Source organism: Gigantopelta aegis, chromosome 14, assembly GCF_016097555.1.
Source record: "Gigantopelta aegis isolate Gae_Host chromosome 14, Gae_host_genome, whole genome shotgun sequence".
NCBI lineage: Eukaryota > Metazoa > Mollusca > Gastropoda > Neomphalida > Peltospiridae > Gigantopelta > Gigantopelta aegis.
The window spans coordinates 1,632,609-1,657,740 of NC_054712.1; the positions used below are offsets into that span (position 1 = coordinate 1,632,609).

At 38.2% G+C, this 25,132-nt stretch overlaps 1 protein-coding gene across 1 annotated transcript; it reads right to left on the reverse strand.

Moving 5' to 3' along the window:
• Positions 1-2,630: 2,630 nt before the first annotated feature.
• LOC121388755 (WD repeat-containing protein 88-like) lies at positions 2,631-24,280 on the reverse strand. The gene is made up of 11 exons (XM_041520248.1): positions 24,046-24,280; positions 17,418-17,617; positions 16,204-16,267; positions 15,080-15,218; positions 13,797-13,923; positions 9,189-9,302; positions 8,312-8,382; positions 7,354-7,436; positions 6,122-6,190; positions 3,364-3,456; positions 2,631-3,056 (listed from the first exon to the last, which is right to left on the reverse strand). Exons 1-11 carry the CDS (start codon positions 24,166-24,168, stop codon positions 2,928-2,930), a joined length of 1,212 nt encoding a protein of 403 aa, XP_041376182.1. The 5' UTR covers positions 24,169-24,280; the 3' UTR covers positions 2,631-2,927.
• Positions 24,281-25,132: the final 852 nt, after the last annotated feature.

The window sequence follows — 25,132 nt, forward strand, 5'->3', positions numbered from 1 at the left end:
GTTGCTTAATGGTGTATCGCCTAAATTCAAGGGCCACAACTAAATTAAAGGGCCTGGGGTTGTCTTTATAGAACCACCATGGACATTTCCCAACACAAATGGTCAACCGTAACTCACTGAAGACCTTCATTCCTCACCCATAGCTATTGTGGCTGCCATTTTTGCCATTGCTAGCTGTATTTTTCTTAGTCAGTAAACTCATCTTTTAGATAAAATAAATGTTTCTGTTATATTCCAGACTGGACACGAATAAGAACATGTTCAGATCCCGGTTGGAGTTTATGTAGGTTCATTTTAGGGGAACCGCTCTGTAGTTCGAAGGTTCAATGGTCCGAAGGTTCAATAGTCTGGGGTTAGGTCTATAAATCTTTGAACTACTGAACCTAGGGTTAGGGTTGAACCTTTGGACTAAGAGCTGTAACTCATTTTTAATTTATACCACTCGATGAAACGAGTCATGCACACACCCTGTATTGTCAATACATACTCCAGCCAACATGCGAACGCCCATGGATACACATGCCTTGTACAAGAATAACTGATTGACAAGACAAGCATGACATTTTTTTCACTTTGTCTGCAGTTTGTTATTCTGGTGACTATTCTCGCATGAGGCACTCATGTAGTGTGACATTGCCTTTAGTTGCGCATGGTGGAAACAGTGGGAGGTGCTTTATTAAATACTCTGTGTATATTTGTTGTTAGTACTTCCGAATCAACGTTTTTTGCTATCAGCAAATCTGTAAGTTAGAGTAAAGGTTTTGCATTTTTATCACAATAGTAATTTTAGTGTCCTTTATTTCAGGGGGTTCTTAATTTCTAAATGTATAGTGTTTGTTTTCTGCCTCCCATCTGTGGGGCCCATTGGGCTATATCTCGTTTCAGCCTGTGCACCACGACTGGCATACCAAAGTCTATGGTATGTGTTTCAGGGGGTCCTTAATTTCTCAGTGTATAGCGTTTGGTTTCTGCCTCCCATCTGTGGGGCCCATTGGGCTATTTCTCGTTCCAGCCTGTGCACCACGACTGGCATACCAAAGTCTATGGTATGTGTTTCAGGGGGTCCTTAATTTCTCAGTGTATAGTGTTTGGTTTCTGCCTCCCATCTGTGGGGCCCACTGGGCTATTTCTTTCCACGACTGGTATATCAAAGGCCGTGGTGTGTGCTAATCTTACTGTGAGAGATGGTACATATAAATGTAGCGGGTTTCTTCTGTAAGACTATGTCAAAATTGCAAGACAGCAATTAGCCAATGATTAATAAATCATTGTCTCTAGTGGTGTCTTTAAACAAAACAAACTTCTATGTCTTTTATTATTTCAGGGGGTCTTTAATGGATCTGTGTTTATCGTCCATTAAAGGCTTTTGTAGGAGATATCCCTGGCACTGTAATTTGCGATTTGCTTCTTATAATCTTGATTGGTCAAATTGGTCAAAAAGACAATGTTTTGTTACGTCACTGTGTTTGTTTCACCACTAAACCTACTATTAGTGACGTCATGCTACTGCCGTTCTGCTAGTTAACGAGTCTACCGCTGACATTCAACCCACATTACTGACATTGTTTACAACTGTCGCAAATGAAAATAATGATACTGGATGATAAAAAGATTACTCCCCTCGTGTCTTGTGATATCATAATTTATCAGCACTCGGCAAGCCTCGGATTTTATACTTATATCAACTCGTGCTAATAAATTATGATATCACAAGACACTCGGGGAGTATCCTCTATGTAGTTTCGCTTGTTTTTAATTGGTTTGGACCAGTTGCTGACATTTGACCTGTTCACACATTGGGGGTTCCTAGTTTTTAAAAGTTATAGAATTTACAAATTTAATGTAAATTTGCAGGCCTAGGAAGATATGGAATTAAGAGATGGTTCATACAACACTACATAATATGAGTCACAATTTCTTCATTGCACCTAAATATATATGTATGTAATTCGTAACATCGAAGAGTGTATTGTTGCTTCTTAAAATGTAACGAATTACCTGTTCAAGCGAAATATTGTGAATTACACCGATATCCCTTTGACGGCGCTGACATAAGTGTGCGAGAAAAAACTAGTGTTTGACCCAACTGTCGATGCTCCAATGCAAAATAAAGGGGTTTACTTAAGTAAATATTTGGGACTGTTCTTTGTTCGAGCATTCAAACCAATAAGATTCTACTATAGTTTCAAACAGTATATCAATTATTACATTAAAATATTTGGCCAAATTAAAATAAAAATTTGCCCATTTTTAAAATTCACAAATGACCAGAGCTAGACTTCACAAGTCTAGTAGTTTGGTTGTTAACAGAGTGTATCAGCCCTATTGCATGATGGGAAACGTATACTGTTCACAAGAAAAAGAAGCAATCTATGATGGACATGATATATGTCTGGGATTGATCCCCGTTGTTGGACCCATTGGGCTATTTCTTGTTTCAGCCAGTGCACCACGACTGGCATATCAAAGGCAGTAGTATGTACTATCCTGTCTGTGGGGTGGTACATATAAAAGATCCTTTGCTACTAATGGAAAAATGTAGCGGGTTTCCTCTCTGAGACTAAATGTCAAATTTATCAAATGTTTGACAGCCAACAACTGATGATTAATAAATCAATGTGCTCTAGTGGTGTTGTTTAACAAAACTTTTTTTTTTTTTTGATTAAAAGAATAGCTGCACTTTGGTTTTACTTTTCCATTCACATTTTAAAGTTTCATTTCCAGCATAAATGAACATCACATTACTTTTGTATCCACATTTTATCCACATCACAGTCGGTGAGGTGGTTCGTTTGATCACAGTGAACAGTTTTTTCATTGTGTCATAGTGAATATTTTTTTCAATTTTTATCACAGTGAGCAGTTTGCTAATTTTATCACAGGGAACAGTTTGTTCTATCACAGAAATGCCGCTAGTCTGCAGATGTTCAAGTATCCGACTCTTCAAGAGACAGCCATGATTTCTCTGGGTTCTGGAGTCGACAGAACACGCACAGCGCTAGTTCTCGGAAGTTGTCCACCTGAGACATCGAGAATGGCTTCTTACACCTGGTACACTGGAAGTAACATTCAAAGATTAATTAATTATGAGGGTTTGGCTAAAAAAAATTGTTATTTCATCCTTTTACAATGGACTGGACTGAACATCACAACAGCCAATCACTGGCTAATATTTTCTATTATGTAAGTAATAGGTCCGGTTATGTATGAAAGAAAAATATATAATATATATATTTTACAAATGGCCCGTTACTTTCAACTGTTTTGCTGTGATATGATTTACTAAATTCTGACTGACTTTATTATCATCTCTATACATACATGTATTTGTCACCGAACTACAATAATTAATATTTTTCTTACCGAAATAACCTTCAAGCCAATAGACTTTCTATTTTCCAACACAGCGGGAATTTTGTCAGAGTCTTCAATATTCCACATACGTACTGTTTTGTCCTGTGAATAAGAAAACAAACAAATTTGTAAAAAATATTATCTCTAAGTTGGTACTATTATTACTTCTATAACCATTTGATATTCCACAAACATATGGTTTTGTCCTGAGAATAAAAATACCCCCCCCCCCCCAAAAAAAACCCCCAAATTGGTAAAAATATTCATGGTGAGCCTGTATTATCATTATTTTAATAACCATTCGATATTCCACAAATATATGGCTTTGTTCAGTGTATAATAAAAAAAGAAGAGATTTTGGAATGAAAAACAGATTCTGACACATATGGGGCTGAATTTACAAAGCCTGTTTATGTCTTACACGCGTGTAACTACATACATTTACCACGGTTAAACACCTGTTTATGTCTTACACGCGTGTAACTACATACATTTACCACGGTTAAACACCTGTTTATGTCTTACACGCGTGTAACTACATACATTTACCACGGTTAAACACCTGTTTATGTCTTACACGCGTGTAGCTACATACATTTACCACGGTTAAACACCTGTTTATGTCTTACACGCGTGTAGCTACATACATTTACCACGGTTAAACACCTGTTTATGTCTTACACGCGTGTAGCTACATACATTTACCACGGTTAAACACCTGTTTATGTCTTACACACGTGTAACTACATACATTTACCATGGTTTAACACCTGTTTATGTCTTACACGTGTGTAGCTACATACATTTACAATGCTTAAACACCTGTTTATGTCTTACACGCGTGTAGCTACATACATTTACCACGGTTAAACACCTGTTTATGTCTTACACGCGTGTAGCTACATACATTTACCACGGTTAAACACCTGTTTATGTCTTACACGCGTGTAACTACATACATTTACCACGGTTAAACACCTGTTTATGTCTTACACGCGTGTAGCTACATACATTTACCACGGTTAAACACCTGTTTATGTCTTACACGCGTGTAACTACATACATTTACAATGCTTAAACACCTGTTTATGTCTTACACGCGTGTAGCTACATACATTTACCACGGTTAAACACCTGTTTATGTCTTACACGGGTGTAACTACATACATTTACCACGGTTAAACACCTGTTTATGTCTTACACGCGTGTAACTACATACATTTACAATGCTTAAACACCTGTTTATGTCTTACACGCGTGTAGCTACATACATTTACCACGGTTAAACACCTGTTTATGTCTTACACGGGTGTAACTACATACATTTACCACGGTTAAACACCTGTTTATGTCTTACACGCGTGTAACTACACACATTTACCATGCTTAAACACCTGTTTATGTCTTACATGTGTGTAACTACAAACATTTACAATGCTTAATCACCTGTTTATGTCTTACACGTGTGTAACTACATACATTTACAATGCTTAAACACCTGTTTATGTCTTACACGTGTGTAACTACATACATTTACAATGATTAAACATGTCTTACACACATGTAACTACCTACATTTACCATGCTTAAACACCTGTCTATGTCTTACACGCGTGTAGCTACGTACATTTACCATGCTTAAACACCTGTCTATGTCTTACACGCGTGTAACTACATACATTTACAATGATTAAACATGTCTTACACACATGTAACTACCTACATTTACCATGCTTAAACACCTGTCTATGTCTTACACGCGTGTAGCTACCTACATTTACCATGCTTTTAAACACCCGTCTATGTCTTACATGCGTGTAGCTACCTACATTTACCATGCTTTTAAACACCCATCTATGTCTTACACGCGTGTAACTACCTACATTTACCATGCTTTTAAACACCTGTCTGTCTTACACGCGTGTAGCTACCTACATTTACCATGCTTAAACACCTGTCTATGTCTTACACGCGTGTAACTACACACATTTACTATGCTTAAACACCTGTCTATGTCTTACACGCGTGTAGCTACCTACATTTACCATGCTTAAACACCTGTCTATGTCTTACACGCGTGTAACCACACACATTTACTATGCTTAAACACCTGTCTATGTCTTACACGTGTGTAGCTACCTACATTTACCATGCTTAAACACCTGTCTATGTCTTACTCGCGTGTAACCACACACATTTACTATGCTTAAACACCTGTCTATGTCTTACACGCGTGTAGCTACCTACATTTACCATGCTTAAACACCTGTCTATGTCTTACACGCGTGTAACTACACACATTTACTATGCTTAAACACCTGTCTATGTCTTACACGCGTGTAACTACACACATTTACAATGCTTAAACACCTGTCTGTCTTACAAGCGTGTAACTACACACATTTACTATGCTTAAACACCTGTCTATGTCTTACACGCGTGTAACTACACACATTTACAATGCTTAAACACCTGTCTGTCTTACACGTGTGTAACTACCTACATTTACCATGCTTAAACACCTGTCTATGTCTTACACGCGTGTAGCTACGTACATTTACTATGCTTTTAAACACCTGTCTATGTCTTACACGCGTGTAACTACCTACATTTACCATGCTTTTAAACACCTGTCTGTCTTACACACATTTACAATGCTTAAACACCTGTCTATGTCTTACACGCGTGTAACTACACACATTTACTATGCTTAAACACCTGCGTTTAAGAAAAACAGGCTACATAAATTTGGGTCTTGTTGTCTTACCTTCGAACATGAAATCAGCCATTTCTGGTCGTCGGTGAATTTGACATCATTAACCCAATTAGTATGTCCCTGAAACGAGAAAAATAGTTCTAGAATAATGTTAAAAGTTTGACACATTTTTGTATTATTGTCATTACTGGTGCTGCATAATTGTATTAATTTCTAGTATTTAGAAAATAAAAAGAATCAAAGACATACCTAACTAGATATATCTTTTATAGCAAGAAAGAAAAGACCCCCCCCCCCCCCACCCAAAGAACCAAACCTGTCCAAAATTAAACAATGGAAATATTTCACAGCCGTTTCAATTAAAAATGAAGTACAGTTCAAAATAGTAAAGTATGATCCCCTTTGCTAACTACCAGTATGTGGGTTTTCCCTTCAAATTTTAAAGGATAATTGACAACATTTAGCCAGCTAAAAATAAAAAGGATGTTATGCATATTTAAAAAGCATGCGTCCATGGTGTTTGGATTACATTACTGTGCGAATTCTGGCATAGTAATATTCATAAGTTTCCTGTGAAAATCCTGTGTCAGAATTATCAAACGTTTCTGAAGAAGAAGTTTGTTTTGTTTAACGACACCACTAGAGCACATTGATTTATTAATCATCAGCTATTGGATGTCAAACATTTGGTAATTTTGACATATAGTCTTAGAGAGGAAACTTGCTACATTTTTTCATTAATTGCAAGGGATCTTTTATATGCACCACCCCACAAATATTATAGCACATACCACAACTGGCTCGAATGAGAAATAGCCCAATGAGTCTACCAATGGGGATCAATCCCAAACCGACCAGGCACCGAATGAGCGCTTTACCACTGGGCTACATCCCACTTCAAGCCTCAACAAATACCAATTAACATACCTGTACATTGTAAACTGGGTTGATATTTTTCATATTGAAAAACATTCAAGACCGATCCTCTTTTTATACAATAACTCGTTTTATAAATTAACTGTCACTTACTGCCTTTTGCTGTAAGCGGTGTTCTCATTATACAATTAGTCGCACCGACTTGTCACATGCAATTTGTTGGCACTACAAAAATCGGAACATATAAAACTAGTGGTTCTCACAATATGATTCGATAGCATGTGACATGTTGGTGTGAGTAATGACAAAATGAGAATGTGGCTTTAGCAGGACAGAGTGAGATAGGTCTGTATTATTAGAGACAGGAAATATATGTTTTCCATTAGGGACTGAAGCTCAAACTGTACCTGCAGTTTTAACTTGGTCACATGGTTGTCGGAATCCCACACCACAATACAATTGTCAAATGAGCCTGTCACCAGCATGAGACCTGCAAACAAAGTCAGGTTTTTATTTTAACAAACATACATAATAATCATTTAATGCAGCTCTTAAATTTATAGGCACTTTTTTCTGTTTCTTGTGGATAGTAAGAACAAGTATTCTGAGAGTACTGATAAAGTAATACATGTCCCCTACCTGGCAGAAACGTTTCATACTTCCTAAATTCAAGAGCCATAACTGTGTGAAAAATAGGTAAATCAGCATCTAAAGTAAAGTAAAATTTGCTTTGTTTAACAACACCACTAGAGCCCATTGATTTACTAATCATCGTCTATTGCATATCAAACATTTGTTAATTTCGACATATAATCTTAGAAAGGAAACCCACTATATTTTTCCATTAGTAGCAAGAGATCTTTTATATGCACCATCCCACAGACAGGATAGCACATACCAATCATGGACCACTGGATGGAGTGAGAAATAGCCCAATGACACTGACAGGGATCGATCCCAGACCGACCGCATATCAAATGAGTGCTTTACCACTGGGCTAAGTCCCGCCCCAAATCGGCATCTGTAACAGAACATGACAAAGTTGTCCACATAATTTCAGTTTAACATATTGAAGAATTGAAAAAAAAAAAAGTCTGGAATTTCAAGGGGCATAACTCTGTCAAAAGTGGGTAAATCACCATGCAAGTCAAACTTGATCTGTAACACAAATTGTCAGCTCAACGTCTCAAAGCACTGTGAAAAATCCACCAGGAAAACTATATGTGGGACAGCTGGACAGACAGACACCGACAGAGAGACAGACAGACGTACATGTAGAAGTACTAATAGCATTACAAGTTTACATTGTCATCTATGGAATTCGATTTGGTGACATGCACTCTGTAGTGAAGAGGACATATTTACCGTCACTGCTGAAGTTACAGCAGCTGATAGAACCTTCATGTGACCCCTTCAGACTGATTGGACCATTTGCCCTAAGGAAAGAAAAAAACAACAACACATTATGGTGAAGCTACATTAAATTATTGAATGGACTTTAAAAACAGTATAAATGTTATGCAGGGCTCAAACTTTAGAATCTGTTACATTGTTACCGGCCTTGGAGGTGTAAGGCTGGTAGGTACCGGGTTCGCAGCCTGGTACTGGATCCCACCCAGAGCAAATTTTAACGATACAATGGGTAAGTGTAAGGCCACTACACCCTCTTCTCTCTTACTAACCACTAACAACTAACCCACTGTCCTGGATAGACAGCCCAGATAGCTGAGGTAAAGGTTGTTTTGTTTAACAAAACCACTAGAGCACACTGATTAATCAATCATCGACTATTGGATGTCAAACATTTGGTAACTCTGACAGTCTTAGAGATGAAACCCGCTTAATTTTTCCATTAGTAGCATGGGATCTTTTATATGCACTTTCCCACAGATAGAAAAAGTTTGTTTTGTTTAACAACACCACTAGAGCACATTAATTTATTTGACATAGTCTAAGAGAGGAAACCTGCTACATTTTTCCATCAGTAGCAAGGGATCTTTTATATGCACCATCCTACAGACAGGATAGCACATACCACAGCCATTGATATACCAGTCGTGGCACACTGGCTGGAATGAGAAATATCCCAATCAATCCCACACTGACTGCACACCAGGCAAGTGCTTTACCACTGGGTTAAATGTACGTCAGTAATTCACTTCAATTTCTGACAGAATAAATGGTGTGAAATATATCCCCGTTATTACGACAGTACTGAGAGAACGGCATCCCGTGTACTGACCTGTACATTCCGGTGGAGATGTCCCACAACTGAACGGACTTGTCCCACGAACACGTCGCGAAGTTTCGCTCATTCTGTGTGATGGCGCAGCCGGATATCACGTTGATGTGACCCCTATGGGGAAAAAAAAATCACTTACAAGTAGTACATCATGTTGATGTGACCCCTGGGGGGGGGGGGGGGAAATCACTTACAATCAGTACATCATGTTGATGTGACCCCTGGGGAGGAAATCACTTACAATTAGTACATCATGTTGATGTGACCCTTGGGGAGAAAATCACTTACAATTAGTACATCATGTTGATGTGACCCCTGGGGAAAACAATTACTTACAATTAGTACATCATGTTGATATGACCCCTGGGGAGGAAATCACTTACAATTAGTACATCATGTTGATGTGACCCCTGGGGAAAACAATTACTTAGTTTGTAAATCATGATGATATGACCCCTGGGGAGGAAATCACTTACAATTAGTACATCATGTTGATGTGACCTCCTGGGGAAAACAATCACTTACAATTAGTAGATCATGTTGATGTGACCCCTGAGAGGAAATGACTTACAATTAGTACATCATGTTGATGTGACCCCTTGGGGGGGGATCACTTACAACTGGTACATCATGTTGATGTGAACTGTGTGGAAATCACTTACAATTAGTAAAGCGGGGCCAACTCATATTTATTTATTAATAAAAACACAAACAAGATCAAATAAGGGGTGATTGATAAGTCTGTTGCATAAGGTAGGAGTCAGTTTCAGAACATGAAATGTATTTATTTTTCTACATAAATACTTTTGTACATTAACACACTTAATCTGGCGGTCATGGAGCATATGAATCCTTTCCCTGTAGAAAGCGTCATTTTGGACCTCCAGGAAGTTCCTTCGTCATCTTCGGGAAGAGGTAGTAGCCAGAGTACCAAATCAGGAGAACAGGGTGGGTGTTCGATCAGATCGAATCCACATTCCTGTATGGCAGTCATGGCCACTGTGGATTTGTGGACTGGAGCATTGTCCTGGAGGAAGAGCACCCCCTCCCCCCATGACCTCTTCCCTGACACCTTGGACAACTGAGAGATACCTAGTTCAGTGGCAATGTAACACTCTGTTATTTGTCGATCTGCCATGATGATGTCAAGAAACTTGGTGATAGTCTTCTGTGGTGACGATGACTGGTCATACTGGACGTGGGTCAACTTCCAGGCTTTCACTGTCACATTTGAACTCAGCAGCCCACTTCTTTACCATGCTGTATGAAGGGATATCCTCCCCAAGTGTGGATGTTTGAACTCAGCAGCCCACTTCTTTACCATGCTGTACGAAGGGGCATCCTCCCCAAGTGTGGATGTTTGAACTCAGCAGCCCACTTCTTTACCATGCTGTGCGAGGGGACATCTTCCCCAAGTGTGGATGTTTGAACTCAGCAGCCCACTTCTTTACCATGCTGTACGAAGGGACATCTTCCCCAAGTGTGGATGTTTGAACTCAGCAGCCCACTTCTTTACCATGCTGTACGAAGGGGCATCCTCCCCAAGTGTGGATGTTTGAACTCAGCAGCCCACTTCTTTACCATGCTGTACGAAGGGACATCTCCCCCAAGTGTGGATGTTTGAACTTGGCAGCCCACTTCTTTACCATGCTGTACGAAGGGGCATCCTTCCCAAGTGTGGATGTTTGAACTCAGCAGCCCACTTCTTTACCATGCTGTGCGAGGGGATATCCTCCCCAAGTGTGGATGTTTGAACTCAGCAGCCCACTTCTTTACCATGCTGTACGAAGGGACATCTTCCCCAAGTGTGGATGTTTGAACTTGGCAGCCCACTTCTTTACCACGCTGTACGAAGGGGCATCCTTCCCAAGTGTGGATGTTTGAACTCAGCAGCCCACTTCTTTACCATGCTGTGCGAGGGGACATCCTCCCCAAGTGTGGATGTTTGAACTCAGCAGCCCACTTCTTTACCATGCTGTACGAAGGGGCATCCTCCCCAAGTGTGGATGTTTGAACTCAGCAGCCCACTTCTTTACCATGCTGTACGAAGGGACATCTTCCCCAAGTGTGGATGTTTGAACTTGGCAGCCCACTTCTTTACCATGCTGTACGAAGGGGCATCCTTCCCAAGTGTGGATGTTTGAACTCAGCAGCCCACTTCTTTACCATGCTGTGCGAGGGGACATCCTCCCCAAGTGTGGATGTTTGAACTCAGCAGCCCACTTCTTTACCATGCTGTATGAAGGGGCATCCTCCCCAAGTGTGGATGTTTGAACTCAGCAGCCCACTTCTTTACCATGCTGTGCGAGGGGACATCCTCCCCCAAGTGTGGATGTTTGAACTCAGCAGCCCACTTCTTTACCATGCTGTACGAAGAGGAATCCTCCCCAAGTGTGGATGTTTGAACTCAGCAGCCCACTTCTTTACCATGCTGTGCGAGGGGACATCCTCCCCAAGTGTGGATGTTTGAACTCAGCAGCCCACTTCTTTACCATGCTGTACGAAGAGGAATCCTCCCCAAGTGTGGATGTTTGAACTCAGCAGCCCACTTCTTTACCATGCTGTGCGAGGGGACATCCTCCCCAAGTGTGGATGTTTGAACTCAGCAGCCCACTTCTTTACCATGCTGTGCGAAGGGGCATCCTCCCCAAGTGTGGATGTTTGAACTCAGCAGCCCACTTCTTTACCATGCTGTGCGAGGGGACATCTTCCCCAAGTGTGGATGTTTGAACTCAGCAGCTCGCTTCTTTACCATGCTGTACGAAGGGACATCTTCCCTAAGTGTGGATGTTTGAACTCAGCAGCCCACTTCTTTACCATGCTGTACGAAGGGGCATCCTCCCCAAGTGTGGATGTTTGAACTCAGCAGCCCACTTATTTACCATGCTGTACGAAGGGACATCTTCCCCAAGTGTGGATGTTTGAACTTGGCAGCCCACTTCTTTACCATGCTGTACGAAGGGGCATCCTTCCCAAGTGTGGATGTTTGAACTCAGCAGCCCACTTCTTTACCATGCTGTGCGAGGGGACATCCTCCCCAAGTGTGGATGTTTGAACTCAGCAGCCCACTTCTTTACCATGCTGTATGAAGGGGCATCCTCCCCAAGTGTGGATGTTTGAACTCAGCAGCCCACTTCTTTACCATGCTGTTCGAAGGGGCATCCTCCCCAAGTGTGGATGTTTGAACTCAGCAGCCCACTTCTTTACCATGCTGTACGAAGGGACATCTTCCCCAAGTGTGGATGTTTGAACTTGGCAGCCCACTTCTTTACCATGCTGTACGAAGGGGCATCCTTCCCAAGTGTGGATGTTTGAACTCAGCAGCCCACTTCTTTACCATGCTGTGCAAGGGGACATCCTCCCCAAGTGTGGATGTTTGAACTCAGCAGCCCACTTCTTTACCATGCTGTATGAAGGGGCATCCTCCCCAAGTGTGGATGTTTGAACTCAGCAGCCCACTTCTTTACCATGCTGTACGAAGGGGCATCCTCCCCAAGTGTGGATGTTTGAACTCAGCAGCCCACTTCTTTACCATGCTGTACGAAGGGACATCTTCCCCAAGTGTGGATGTTTGAACTTGGCAGCCCACTTCTTTACCATGCTGTACGAAGGGGCATCCTTCCCAAGTGTGGATGTTTGAACTCAGCAGCCCACTTCTTTACCATGCTGTGCGAGGGGACATCCTCCCCAAGTGTGGATGTTTGAACTCAGCAGCCCACTTCTTTACCATGCTGTATGAAGGGGCATCCTCCCCAAGTGTGGATGTTTGAACTCAGCAGCCCACTTCTTTACCATGCTGTGCGAGGGGACATCCTCCCCAAGTGTAAATGTTTGAACTCAGCAGCCCACTTCTTTACCATGCTGTACGAAGAGGAATCCTCCCCAAGTGTGGATGTTTGAACTCAGTAGCTCACTTCTTTACCATGTTGTACAAAGGGGCATCCTCCCCATGTGTGGCCACCATGTCCTCGTTGACCTCCATGGGTGTTAAGCCCTTGAGACGAGGTAGTGGATGACTACACATTTGCTGATTTTTCCATTTTCAGTTTAATTCTCAAAATCGTGTCAAAATTAATTACGACTAACAGAAAAACAAGAAAAGATAATAACTTCAAACTTTCTGTGGAATCATTCAGTAAGTTGAACTGCACACAATATCGTTCAAAACTGTATACAGTATCTCCTTCTACCTTAGGCCACAAACTTATCAATCATCAATTCTGAAATAGTTTTTTGGTTGTAGAACAGTAAGACTCAATAATATAATCTACCAATATAACATCACATTATTTCTACATTTGTCAAGAAACGAAAAAAGAAAAACAAGAAGATATGAACAAACTTGCATTGCTACAGCTGGACCAATAGGATGGCTTTAAATTGTAAACTGAAATTTAATTATTTACAAGTAATAAAAAGCAGCCATTTCACAAAACATCACCAGATTACGTTTATGATTAGCACAGTGCGTTTACATGTGTTTGGCATCTATTTCTTCACAAAGAAACATTTTTATTTTATTTATTGTTTTACTTCAAATTTAAAAGTACTGATGTTTTGTTAACAAATTTCACTGACACTGATCTGTGACATGAAGATCAATCTTACCCAAGTGAGATTGTATTGGTGGCCGAACGAAGATCAAAGAACTTGGTCGTCCTGTCCATAGATGTTGATATCACTTTGCAGTCGTCAAAGGAAAATACACAGCTCGTTACTGTGCTCTTGTAAAATGCTGAAATTATGTGTGTTCAGACAAATCAGAAAACATGTTTTGGGAAAACATATACAGTGAAACCCCTCCAATCCAGGCCCTCAGTAAACTGGAATTCTCTAAAGACACGTAGTAATTTCAAACTTGCGATTCCTCATACGTTTCTTGTAAAACAATTGTTGATTGATTTACCTTATAGCAAGCATTCTGAGAGTACTGCTAAAGTAATATATGTCCCTTACCAGACCCAACAAATATTTGTATCTCCTAAATATAACTCTGTGAAAAATGGGTAAATCGCCATGAAAGTCAAACATAATCTGTACATAATCTGTACATGATAAATACACGATAAATACACGATAAAGCCATAAACAAATTTTCAGCTGAATATCTTGAGGCATTGCAAAAAAAACATCCAGAAAACCATGTGTGGGACAAACAGACAGATGGAGATGAACGTACAGTTCATATCATAAGTTCAAGGGACGTATCTCTGTCAAAAATGGGTGAATCACCATGAAGGTTGCATAGTACCAAAGAAGAGAGTTCCGTGTCAAAGTTTGAGGTGCACCGTCAAATATTTGCGGAATAAAAGCAGCTGTGGGTGTGATTGGTAGTAATATGTGACATTGATTATTTGTGCAAATACTATTATCCACTGACAATAAATAAATACACTTTTATTTGTTATAGTTGTTATGCAGTATATACCAGAGGTTGAAACTAATGCGGGATACCCCCAAAAATGGAACTGCAATTTTCAGCAAAAATGACGGTTGCTATTAAAAACATTAATTAAATCTCTTAAATGGTATGTGACCCCCCATTTTCTTGCAGGTAGATTAGATGTGAGGTGCCACTCTTTTTATTGCTGTACTTCCTGGGTGTGTTGATACGCTGCTTATATCAGTTTTATTAGTAAACGTTAACATTATCGGCAATAGGAATTGATTTGGTCTATTAGAACCTGAAAGTCAAATCTGATCTGTAATAGTATATGGTGAAGATATACACAAAATGTCAGCTCAATATCACAAGGCATTGGGAAAATAACATCCAAAAACTATATGTGGGACAAACAGACAGACGGATGGAGATGAACCTATAGTCCCCTCCGTTTGGTCCGGTAGGGGACTAATAAAAGCCCTAAACCTACTTGATCACTGTCAACTACCTTTCAAATTGTGAACGATATCTCCCGTTCTGGTATCCGTTATTTTAACCGAGTTGTCGAAGTCTGACCCGGAACAAACAAGATTTCCATTGTGCGACAATTTACAGCACATGACAACACCTCCGTGACCCAGCTTCCACTGAAAATACAACAACAAACAGGGATTTAGATTGATTTGAGGCGATAAACACTGTACCCAAAATACATATGTCCAAAATAATCATACCCAAATTGAGTACAAACATGCTGACCTCAAAATATTTCATCTCAAGACCACTGAAATGCTAAGTTGAATTAGATAAAATAACTTGAAATGCATTTCTCAATATTGACAACTTTGTCACAGCTGTTAATGACAATACTGAACTAAAATGACCTTCCTGCACTCAGAATAAAACTGAACCCAAATTAGTGAGATCTACAGTCCGGACAAACAAGATTTAAGTCATTGCATGTGACTTCAACAACTTTTGCCTCATTTGGTTCTGCTGAGACAATTTTCTGAATTGCAAGAGCTGTGTTTATAATTTCCCAAAACACTGATATGTTCTCCCAGAACAGACAACATGCAGCATACAAAACTTGAGTGCTGATGATGGGGGAGGGATGCATCTCACTGACAAAAGTGTTTGCCTAGTGTGTGATAAATCACGGAATTTATCGTATTCGATGGACTCAGGTTTACCCAGCATCAACCAGTGTGTCATGACTGTACATCAAAGGCTGTGGTATGTGCTGTCCTGTCTATGGGGAGTACATGTAAAAATTCTGTCCCTGCGTTTTGGATGGAATATTCTGCGAGTTAATAGAGTCTTCTGTAAATTGCGAGAATGATTGTTTCATTTGTATATCACCCAAGCAAATCTAATTTTACGTTATCTGGGTGTTTCTTTTCATGTCTTAAATTTAAGACAGCATTAACATAAACATAATGGGGCATACAAACAGAAGTTTCTTTCTGCATAACCTATATGTATATATGGGCTATGTAAATTGTCATTTTTCACAGACACGCATGTAATAAAAGCAGTATAGCAATGGAGTTTTTATTTTCTCAATATTAAAAAAAAAAAAAAATTATAATAATAAACAAAAGATAAAAAAAAGTAAGCAACAAAACTGACCAGGCAAGTTCCATTTTCTGTGTCCCAAAATTTAACCATTTTGTCCCAGCCACAGGTAACAAATCTGAAATTGTAAAATACAGTATACACTTCATGGGCTAGTAGCAAGGGATCTTTTATATGCACCATCTCATAGACAGGATAGCACCTACCACGGCCTTTGATGTACCAGTCGTGGTGCACTGGCTGGAGCGAGAAATACAGTATACATGCCAGTTCTTCACAACTGGTGTACTGAAACCAATGGAGGAAGTGGAATCATCTATAGGAAACTATTTCGGAAGTGGTATGATCTATAGGAAACTTTACCGTACATGGTCACCTACATGTATCAGTAGAGCCTCCCAGTTGTAAGCCTTAATTAAAAACATAAAATTGTAACGGACATATTTATAAGCTAACATTTAATTGTAACAGCATGTGCTGTCCTGTCCATTAATTGCTTCTGATGGAAAAATGTAATGCTCCTCTTTAGGTTATGAGTCAGAATTCCCAAATGTTTTACAGCCAATAACTGACAAAGGAAGGAAGGAAATGTTTTATTTAACGACACACTCAACACATATTATTTATGGTTATATGGCGCCGGACATATGGTTAAGGATCACACAGATATTGAGGGAGCAAACCCACTTTCGCCACTTCATGGGCTATTCTTTTAAATTAGCAGCAAGAGATCTTTTATATGCACCATCCTATAGACAGGATGGCACTTACCATGGCCTTTGAAGTACCAGTCGTAGTGCACTGGCTAGAGAAGAAATAGCACAATGGGCCCATTGACAGGGATCGATCCCAAACCGACCGCACGACTCGCCCACCAATAACTGATGATGACATGCAAGTAATCCATGTGCTCTACATGTACAAGTATAGTGGCGCTATTAAACAAGACAAACTTTAACCTGCTAAACTCTTTTGAAAGTCTGAACCATAACGTTTTATAAGCACAGTCTGCGATTTCATATCAATCATGTTACCCTGTACCTCGTTCCAGCCAGTGTACCACAACTGGTATATCAAAGGCCATGGTATGTGCTAATATGCCTGTGGGATGGTGCATATAAAAGATCCCTTGCTAATGGAAAAATGTAGCGGGTTTCCTCTCTAAGATTATATGTCAGAGTTACCAAATGTTTGACATCCACTAACTGATGATCAAAATAAATCAATGTGTTCTAGCGGGAAAAGAAACCCAAATTGAACTTTGTTACCTTGTGCCATCATGACTTGGCCTGCCTTCACTGATCTCCATGGAATGAAGCTCATCGTATGACCTACGAAGTGAGCCAGACCTGGAGTCCCACAACTTCACTGAGTGGTCATCAGATGCCGTCAGCACAAACCTGTCATTGCAGAAAACGTCACAGCTGTTAACACTGGCTGTGTGCTTATTGAAGACTTTAATTCGGACCTGTAATAAACCAATATATAGCAGGTTCAAGCAAAAGACATAATCTATGTTCAGCATAAGTATTAATTTGTAAAGGTTTACGACACCCTCAGGTATTTATTCAGGCGTTCTGTGGGTCAGAACATAGGTCCTTTCCCAAGAGAATGTGGCACTGAAAATTCTCAATTTTTATGTAAAAAATTTCCAATATATATATTTAATTGTCTGTTCTAATAAATTAATAATACAGTGATGTACTGAATCATACAGTGGCCTGAAAAAATATCCCAAGTTTGATTTACTCGCACTAATTTTCCCAATCCCATAAGACATGGGACACTGGCAAAAATCTCGGATAAATTCCTGACCCATTATTGTTCATGTTTAGCTACATGTATAGTGTTTCATACATATCAAATTACTAAACCTGTAACACATTTGGATAAAATTACAACAGAGAGAAACGAGAATCTATGACATTAAAACAGTAATATATTATTAACAGTTACTTTTCAGAGGCACTGTATGTGTTTTTAAAAACATAAAAAATGCATTTTGTGGTATTAGAAACACCAGGATGGCCAGAAACACTTTGGTTGTACGGCCATTGATAATCTAAACAATAATGCTTGAATTCAATTAGTATCCTAAACTATCGAATTCCGTCCCCCATCAAATTCCGTCCCATTTCACTTCCGAACTCTTTTTAATCACACTGTGCAAGCACAAACTTTAATTCTACTGCATATGTATCAACTAACCAAGCCTCGATCGATCAAAATAGAAAATGAGGGTGGAAAAAGTTTTTAAAGGAAGGGACAATTAAGGCATTTGGTCTGGCATGCATATTCAACGATATATAATGCACATTATTGCTTAATATCAACAAGTATAATCGTATAGTTAAATTAATAAAATGGTTAAATGTGACAGCTATTATATTTAACGGGTGCAGCCATTTTGTACCATCCCAGTGAATATGCCCTCTGGCGAGCTGGTGGTTATGTAATACCTAACGTGTCATGTCAGGAATTAGTCTTCGAACTGAAGAAACAAAACATACCTGATTTTTGTGGATGCATCGCAATGTTCTGTAATAATAGCCATCCCAGTAAGCCAGCAACAATTATATATAATTTTTCAATACAAAATAAACCACCAATGTCAAAGTGTTGAAATAACTGTATTATGTTTTGTCATAACTTAATCCATGTACTGAAATAATAATCATCGGAGTGTTTTCTTGGTTAATTGGTCTTTTCTTTCCATGGCCTGTACCTGTGGTTCCTGATTGGCAGGTGTATATTTAGATGGTCACCAAACACTGTGTCTAGACACACTAAAAAGACGTGCTTCTTTTATTAAGATCACAGGGTATTATGTAATAACCGCATGGATATCCCTCAAATCGTAATGGACTTGTCAGTCTTCCTGCTTTATTACTGTAAGTAATTCTGTAAAACCCTTGATTAAATAGACTTTCCCATCTCAAATCACAAAACTGACCAATTACGTCGTCCCAAAGAAAAGAAAATTATCACTTGGGTATCGTGAGTGGTGGTTGTTTTTGCTCGAACGTACCCTACCAATAGGCCTAATAATATGCATGTTTTCTTTGGATTTTTTTTAAAATAAAAATACTACAACTCCATTTCGTTCTATTGATGCAAATTGAAATATATTTAGTTAAATAGTTTATTATACTATCAAGTCATTCATGTTGTTTTACAAGTCAGGTCGATGAAAGCGAAGTGTCGTAAATTAGAGCGTTTGTTTACACTGTGGAGGAGAGGAGATGGATGGAGCTGACGTCACTTCGCCCCAAGCTATACCACCGAACGTCACAAAAACTAAACAAAATGGCTGCTCCCAGTTAGCAGGAATAATCATGTTTTTTTTATTAACTCTAAAATTACCTGGTTTTCATTTGTTAGTATGTGTTGGTGGTCCAGGTATGCATCTTTCCAATGCATAAGGCTCTTGTTTGAGTTGACCCTACCTTTAAAATGTGATAGTCCCTTGTACAGTAGTGGTAATTCTATCATTGCATACAGAAACCATATCCGAAGGTTATAATAGATTAAACCCTTAATAAAAAAAAAGACTAGACTTGACAGATCGGTAATGACTGTCGTCTACATTAGTTTTATCTATTTTTAGTTAAAAGTCACATCACTGACTCTTATTTGATGTATGGAAGGCTGTTTATGTCTGATTCACAATTGTTATTGAGAAACAACATTAGTTGATTTTTTTTTTTTTTTTTTTACAGCCACCTATAGAAGTTGTTAGCACAAGAAAACCATTTTCCTATATTCATGAAAATGTGTGGACTACTTGAAAAGCTGTTATGAGTGGCATGACTGTTTACAAATATCTAAAATCAAATCAAATCTAAAACAAACTCTAAAGAAGAAACAAGCAAGAGGAACTTTCTAATCTCAACAACCAATGTTCATCAAAAACCTGTAGATATATTCATAATTCATTTACATTTGCTTCATTGACAATCTGTTGTGTTCTTGTTGCCTCAATTTTATGACGGATGAGGTCTTCCATACATTCTGTGTTTGTGACGTTCACATGGGACGGATTTCGATGGGGTTAAACAAATTACAAATAGTCACTTCTTGGTAGGAATTTTACATTTGTTGACAACAAAGGTAAGTAATTACAAAAAAGTTATTATTATTTTACTTTGTATTGGACATGGTAAACAATGATTTCCTGTTAATGTGATGGAATTTGATAGGTCGAAGATAACAGTGAACAATATGCCTTAGTGTTTGCAAACTAGGGTCTGTCACTTTAATCTGTCAAAAATCAGTTGATGTTTTTTTTTCTTTTTTAATCCTACTGCTGCCATTCTTTTCTCATCTCAGAATTCCATCTCATTTATCCCAATATAACATCTCCTCCTATCTATCTTTCTAATTCTTTCACTGTCCTCCCTCATATCCTAGTCCTTGACTCTCCAACATCAGGTGCTTCTCTTGTGGCTATGGCTATTCGTGCCACGCTGCCATTTACCATCATTAATTAATGCTGTGGCTCAGACCAGCTTTATTAGTGGCAGAGGACGAGTAGCAACCACCAAGCAAAGGGCCATAACTCTAAACGCGTTTTATCATTTTGCCAAAAACGCGACCCCGAATACTTACATGTCGATTACGGCTTTACAGTCATTAACAGCCGACTTAATCATTAAATATCGTTAGTGTTCGTAAACTAGAATGATGAATAAATTTGTTTACGTGAGTCTAGCACCTTAGTTGCAAATTAAAAAGTGGTAAAATTATTTTTCCAAATATTTTTCCATTTATATGTATATGTTATTATGTGCAGTATTTTAAAGAACCGATTTATGTCACTAACATTTATTAAAGTAATTATGATTGACCGGGATTTTTATACCAAGGGACATAACTTTTGAAATTCTCGCTACTAATTTTAAGATTGTTTCTTTCATAGCGCACACAGAATCTCAAACTTGCATACATATTGCTATTATAAACAAGACTGATTGATGCCAAAAATAAAATAAATAAATTGCAAAAAAGATTTAATAAGCATAAATCATTTCCAGTCTAGATTTTGCCTAATATTTGACTAAATACAGTTATGGGCCAAATGTTTTCTGTGTGACATTGGTATTTAACCAAAAGTATAAATGTAATACATAAACATGACAATTTGGTATATTTATAATGTGAAAATGAAAGACAAGTATGTATTTAAGATATACATTAAATAAAGGTATTGCAATTTGTTCACATATGAATATTTATAGTTCACATTTATTTACCTGTAAATTAATTTTCACTGACAGCCCATAACGACTCCATACTAATGTCTTTCTAGTTGCAAAACAGCTTCAAAACGTGAATTGATACGTTTAACGCAATCTGATTAAAATCAGCTCTATTTGGATCTTTACTTTCCAGTACAGGCCAGTGGACCTGATTTTAATAAGATTGCGTTTAACGTTTAGCTAACAATGTTTATCGTCAGTTCAGTATATTGTCATTAAAATTAAAATGCTAACACTTTGGCAGGAGCAACATATGTAGGCCTACTTTGGCCAGAATTAATGATGGTTAATTAGTTTTAAAGCTAATGTCCACTAATAAAGCATAATAAAATTGCACTTTTCAATGCTTTCTTTATGTGATATTAAAAATACTCTACACCAAATAACTGGTTCCCTACCCTGGGTTTCTGCTAGAGGGAATGCAGGTAAAATTACATGTATGTACTTAAAAATTTCGAAAATTAATGGATATGTTTTGTTTTAATTTTTAGATAGATTATAATAAGATAATTGCCGTTTAAAATTTGTAAAAGTGCATTAAATAAAATGTCCAATAAAACAACATTTCAAACCCATAACTACCCAATATATGCCTTTGAATATATTTAGTTTGTATTACGTACCCTCTAATTATGTTCCGGCAGAAAGCCTGCTACCTTTGACAGAGGTTGAAACAATTGGTTGTCTAATTTTCGACTGTTACCATAAAATAATATACTTAATCACTTTTGGCATCTAGCAATTTAAAGCAAAATGTACAATAGTTAGCACTTGGAATAAGCATCATATATTATTTTGTTTTGTTTTACCTGTAATATATTTTCATCAGGACTTCCTTCTTCCTTCATGAATGATTAAAGAAAACAATACTGGATATATTGTAATTATTTTTGTTTTATTCCAATATATAATAACAAATGTGTTTTATGTCAGTATGTGGAGCAAACTAGCTGATACAGTTGGTTTGAAATCGGGATTACAAAATCCTAAAGATAAAAGGAACTGGCTCCTAATGTCAGCCTCTACATATTGTCCACATTTGTACAGGCCTGTAGGAACGATATTTGAAGTGTGTGTGTGTGTGTGTGGGGGGGGGGGGGGATACAGTCTCTAGTGAGGGATACAAACTAGATTTTCATCTTTATTTATGTGGAGTAGTGAAAATTTAAAACATACATTTTTGTCCCTCAAGTGTGGGATGGAGAACAAGCCCCTAGGCCCACCCCTCACACACCCACCCCACCCCATCCCAGTTCCTACGGGCCTGATGTATTTTATATTAATAAATGCAAAGACTACACAATGATATTCTCTATAGGACATATCAGGTGTAAAGTGATTGTCAGTATGTGACAACATTATAATATTTTCCAACATTTCTGTGTTTCTGTGGACAGTTTTGGCAGACGGGCAACAATTTGCTTAATAATTAAAAATACACAGTTTAACCAAACACATTAAAATTTGGAGGATAACTATTGTCCGAACCAAATTGTTAACAACTATGAAAAATTACTCTCCTACCTTTAATTGCCGTTAGATTTCCTCCAAAGTTCGTCCAGACAGAAATCTTGAAAAAACCATTACAATGACACAGATTTCACATACCAGATGATAACTATGTCACCTATATCGACTTCGCTGAGAGCGCATAGGGCAAAAAGCATGTAATTTTGTGCCAGGTGTCATTTTGACTTTTTATGGAAGATTCTTCAAGAGGGGTGAAAGGATAGGACTTAATCCAACAATGTCATAACATGTTATAATATAAAAGCAAACGTGATGACATCATATTATTTTTATTTTTATTTTATTATTATTATTAAAAAATGTTTAATGATACCACTAGAGATCATTGATTTCATATTAATTGTGTCACATACTTTGGAGGCTTTCACCCTTCTTGAAGAGTATTCCATAAACAAGCAACATGGCAGACGGCAGAAAACTGCATGTATTTTTCCCTATGCAATCTCAGCAAAGATGATATCGGCGACATCGTTGCAGTCTCTTGTGTGGAATCTGTATATTTGTTGTGGTTTTTTTGCGATTTGTGTCTGGACAAACTTTGGAGGAAATCTAACGGCAATTAAAGGTAGGAGAGTAATTTTTTGTAGTTGTTAACAATTTGGTTCGGACAATAGCTAAGATAACACAGAAAAGTGTGCTAATTTTAGTTTTTTGTTGAAGTATTATATCTTGCTTTGGTGAGGAGGGGACGCTTTTTAGCAAATTTGCAAAATTGGCCTCTGGAATATCCTTTGACGTGTCATGTTTACATGTACGCTGAACAAGATTTATGATGAAATAGTATTACATTTTGTGTGTTTTTCTTCTAATTAGGTCCATTTGCATCAGTTTACATTATAAAAGTCATAAAAAAAGTATGTTAAAAAAAATGCTTCTTGTATGCTAGGACGAGGGTGCCTGGCGGATGAACGAAAGTATGGAGAGACTGCACCCTGTAGAAGTTGAGAGAGGTAGGTCACTAGGTGATGGTGTAGATATCTCTGAAGACAAAACTGGAGAAAACTGACAGGAGGTCTAAACAGAATGAAACCATGGGAGAAACTGTAGAATTTCAAAATCGGTTGACCTACGTCACCTAGTAATTACGTTAAAACCTTCTAAAACAAACCTTCGCAAGTTCTTCGTTTTCCCAAAGTCCTAACGTATAACGGCTCTGGGCCTCTCCTGCCGCAGCAAGATTCAAGTCACGGTTAAGTTCAAGGGCCAGGGGATCAATAGCATCGTCTGACATGATCAAGGAATGTAGAGTTAATTTGATGAGCTTTATTTATCGCGTGATTTCGCTGAAAATCTTGGTGTTTTGTAGGTTGAAAGTTCCAAAACTTAAAGCGTCATTCGTTGCCATCTACCATTAGCGTAAAGTAATTCAGACGTCCTGAACGATGTACGATAGTCGCAAAACCAATCCTGGTAGTTAGTGTCAAACTATAAATCGTCTTGTAAGTGCCTGTTTTAAAATATAGTATGTACAATTTAGTTGCTTATTCTAGGTTGTTACAAAACTATATGTCAGTATATACGCTACATAACATTTTGCGACAATAGTTCATCAACAGACCAAGATGGACGAATCTGAGGGACACGCAGGTGAGATAAAACTAAAACAAAATGAATTTTGTTCCTCATTACATTGGTTACCACGTTCTAAACTTTGATTATTTGTTATCCAAAATGTTAATTGTTGTCTAGGTCAGTAGTTATAATGTTTTAAAGATTAAATTTTTTTGAATCCGTTGCGTTTCCTGGATGAATTTGGCCAGACTGGCAATGTTTACAAGTCAAATGTCAAATCATAGATGTGATAGAGGCAACATATCAGGTTGAGGTTACGCCGGTACATTTGCGGTCAGATTGAATTTGATGTCAGATTCATTTCTGTGTAAAAAAAAATAAAAAAAAATAATAGGGAATTGTTTTGACCAATTATGTCACATTGAATGTGTGCCATAATTATTTAAAATTAAATGGAAAGACTTTCATTTGGCACTATCACTAACTCTAACCCTAACTCTGTTTATGATAAGTATTTATAATGTTATTTATATGTGACAGTGCCAAAGGAAAGTCCTACCATTTAAATTTTAACATGCAGTTTCACAATTTATTGTGCACTGGCTGAAAGTGTATGGATGTTTAATCATGTTACTCTGACCCTGGCACCCTGTTACTCTAGCCACTAAACACATGAGGTCGAA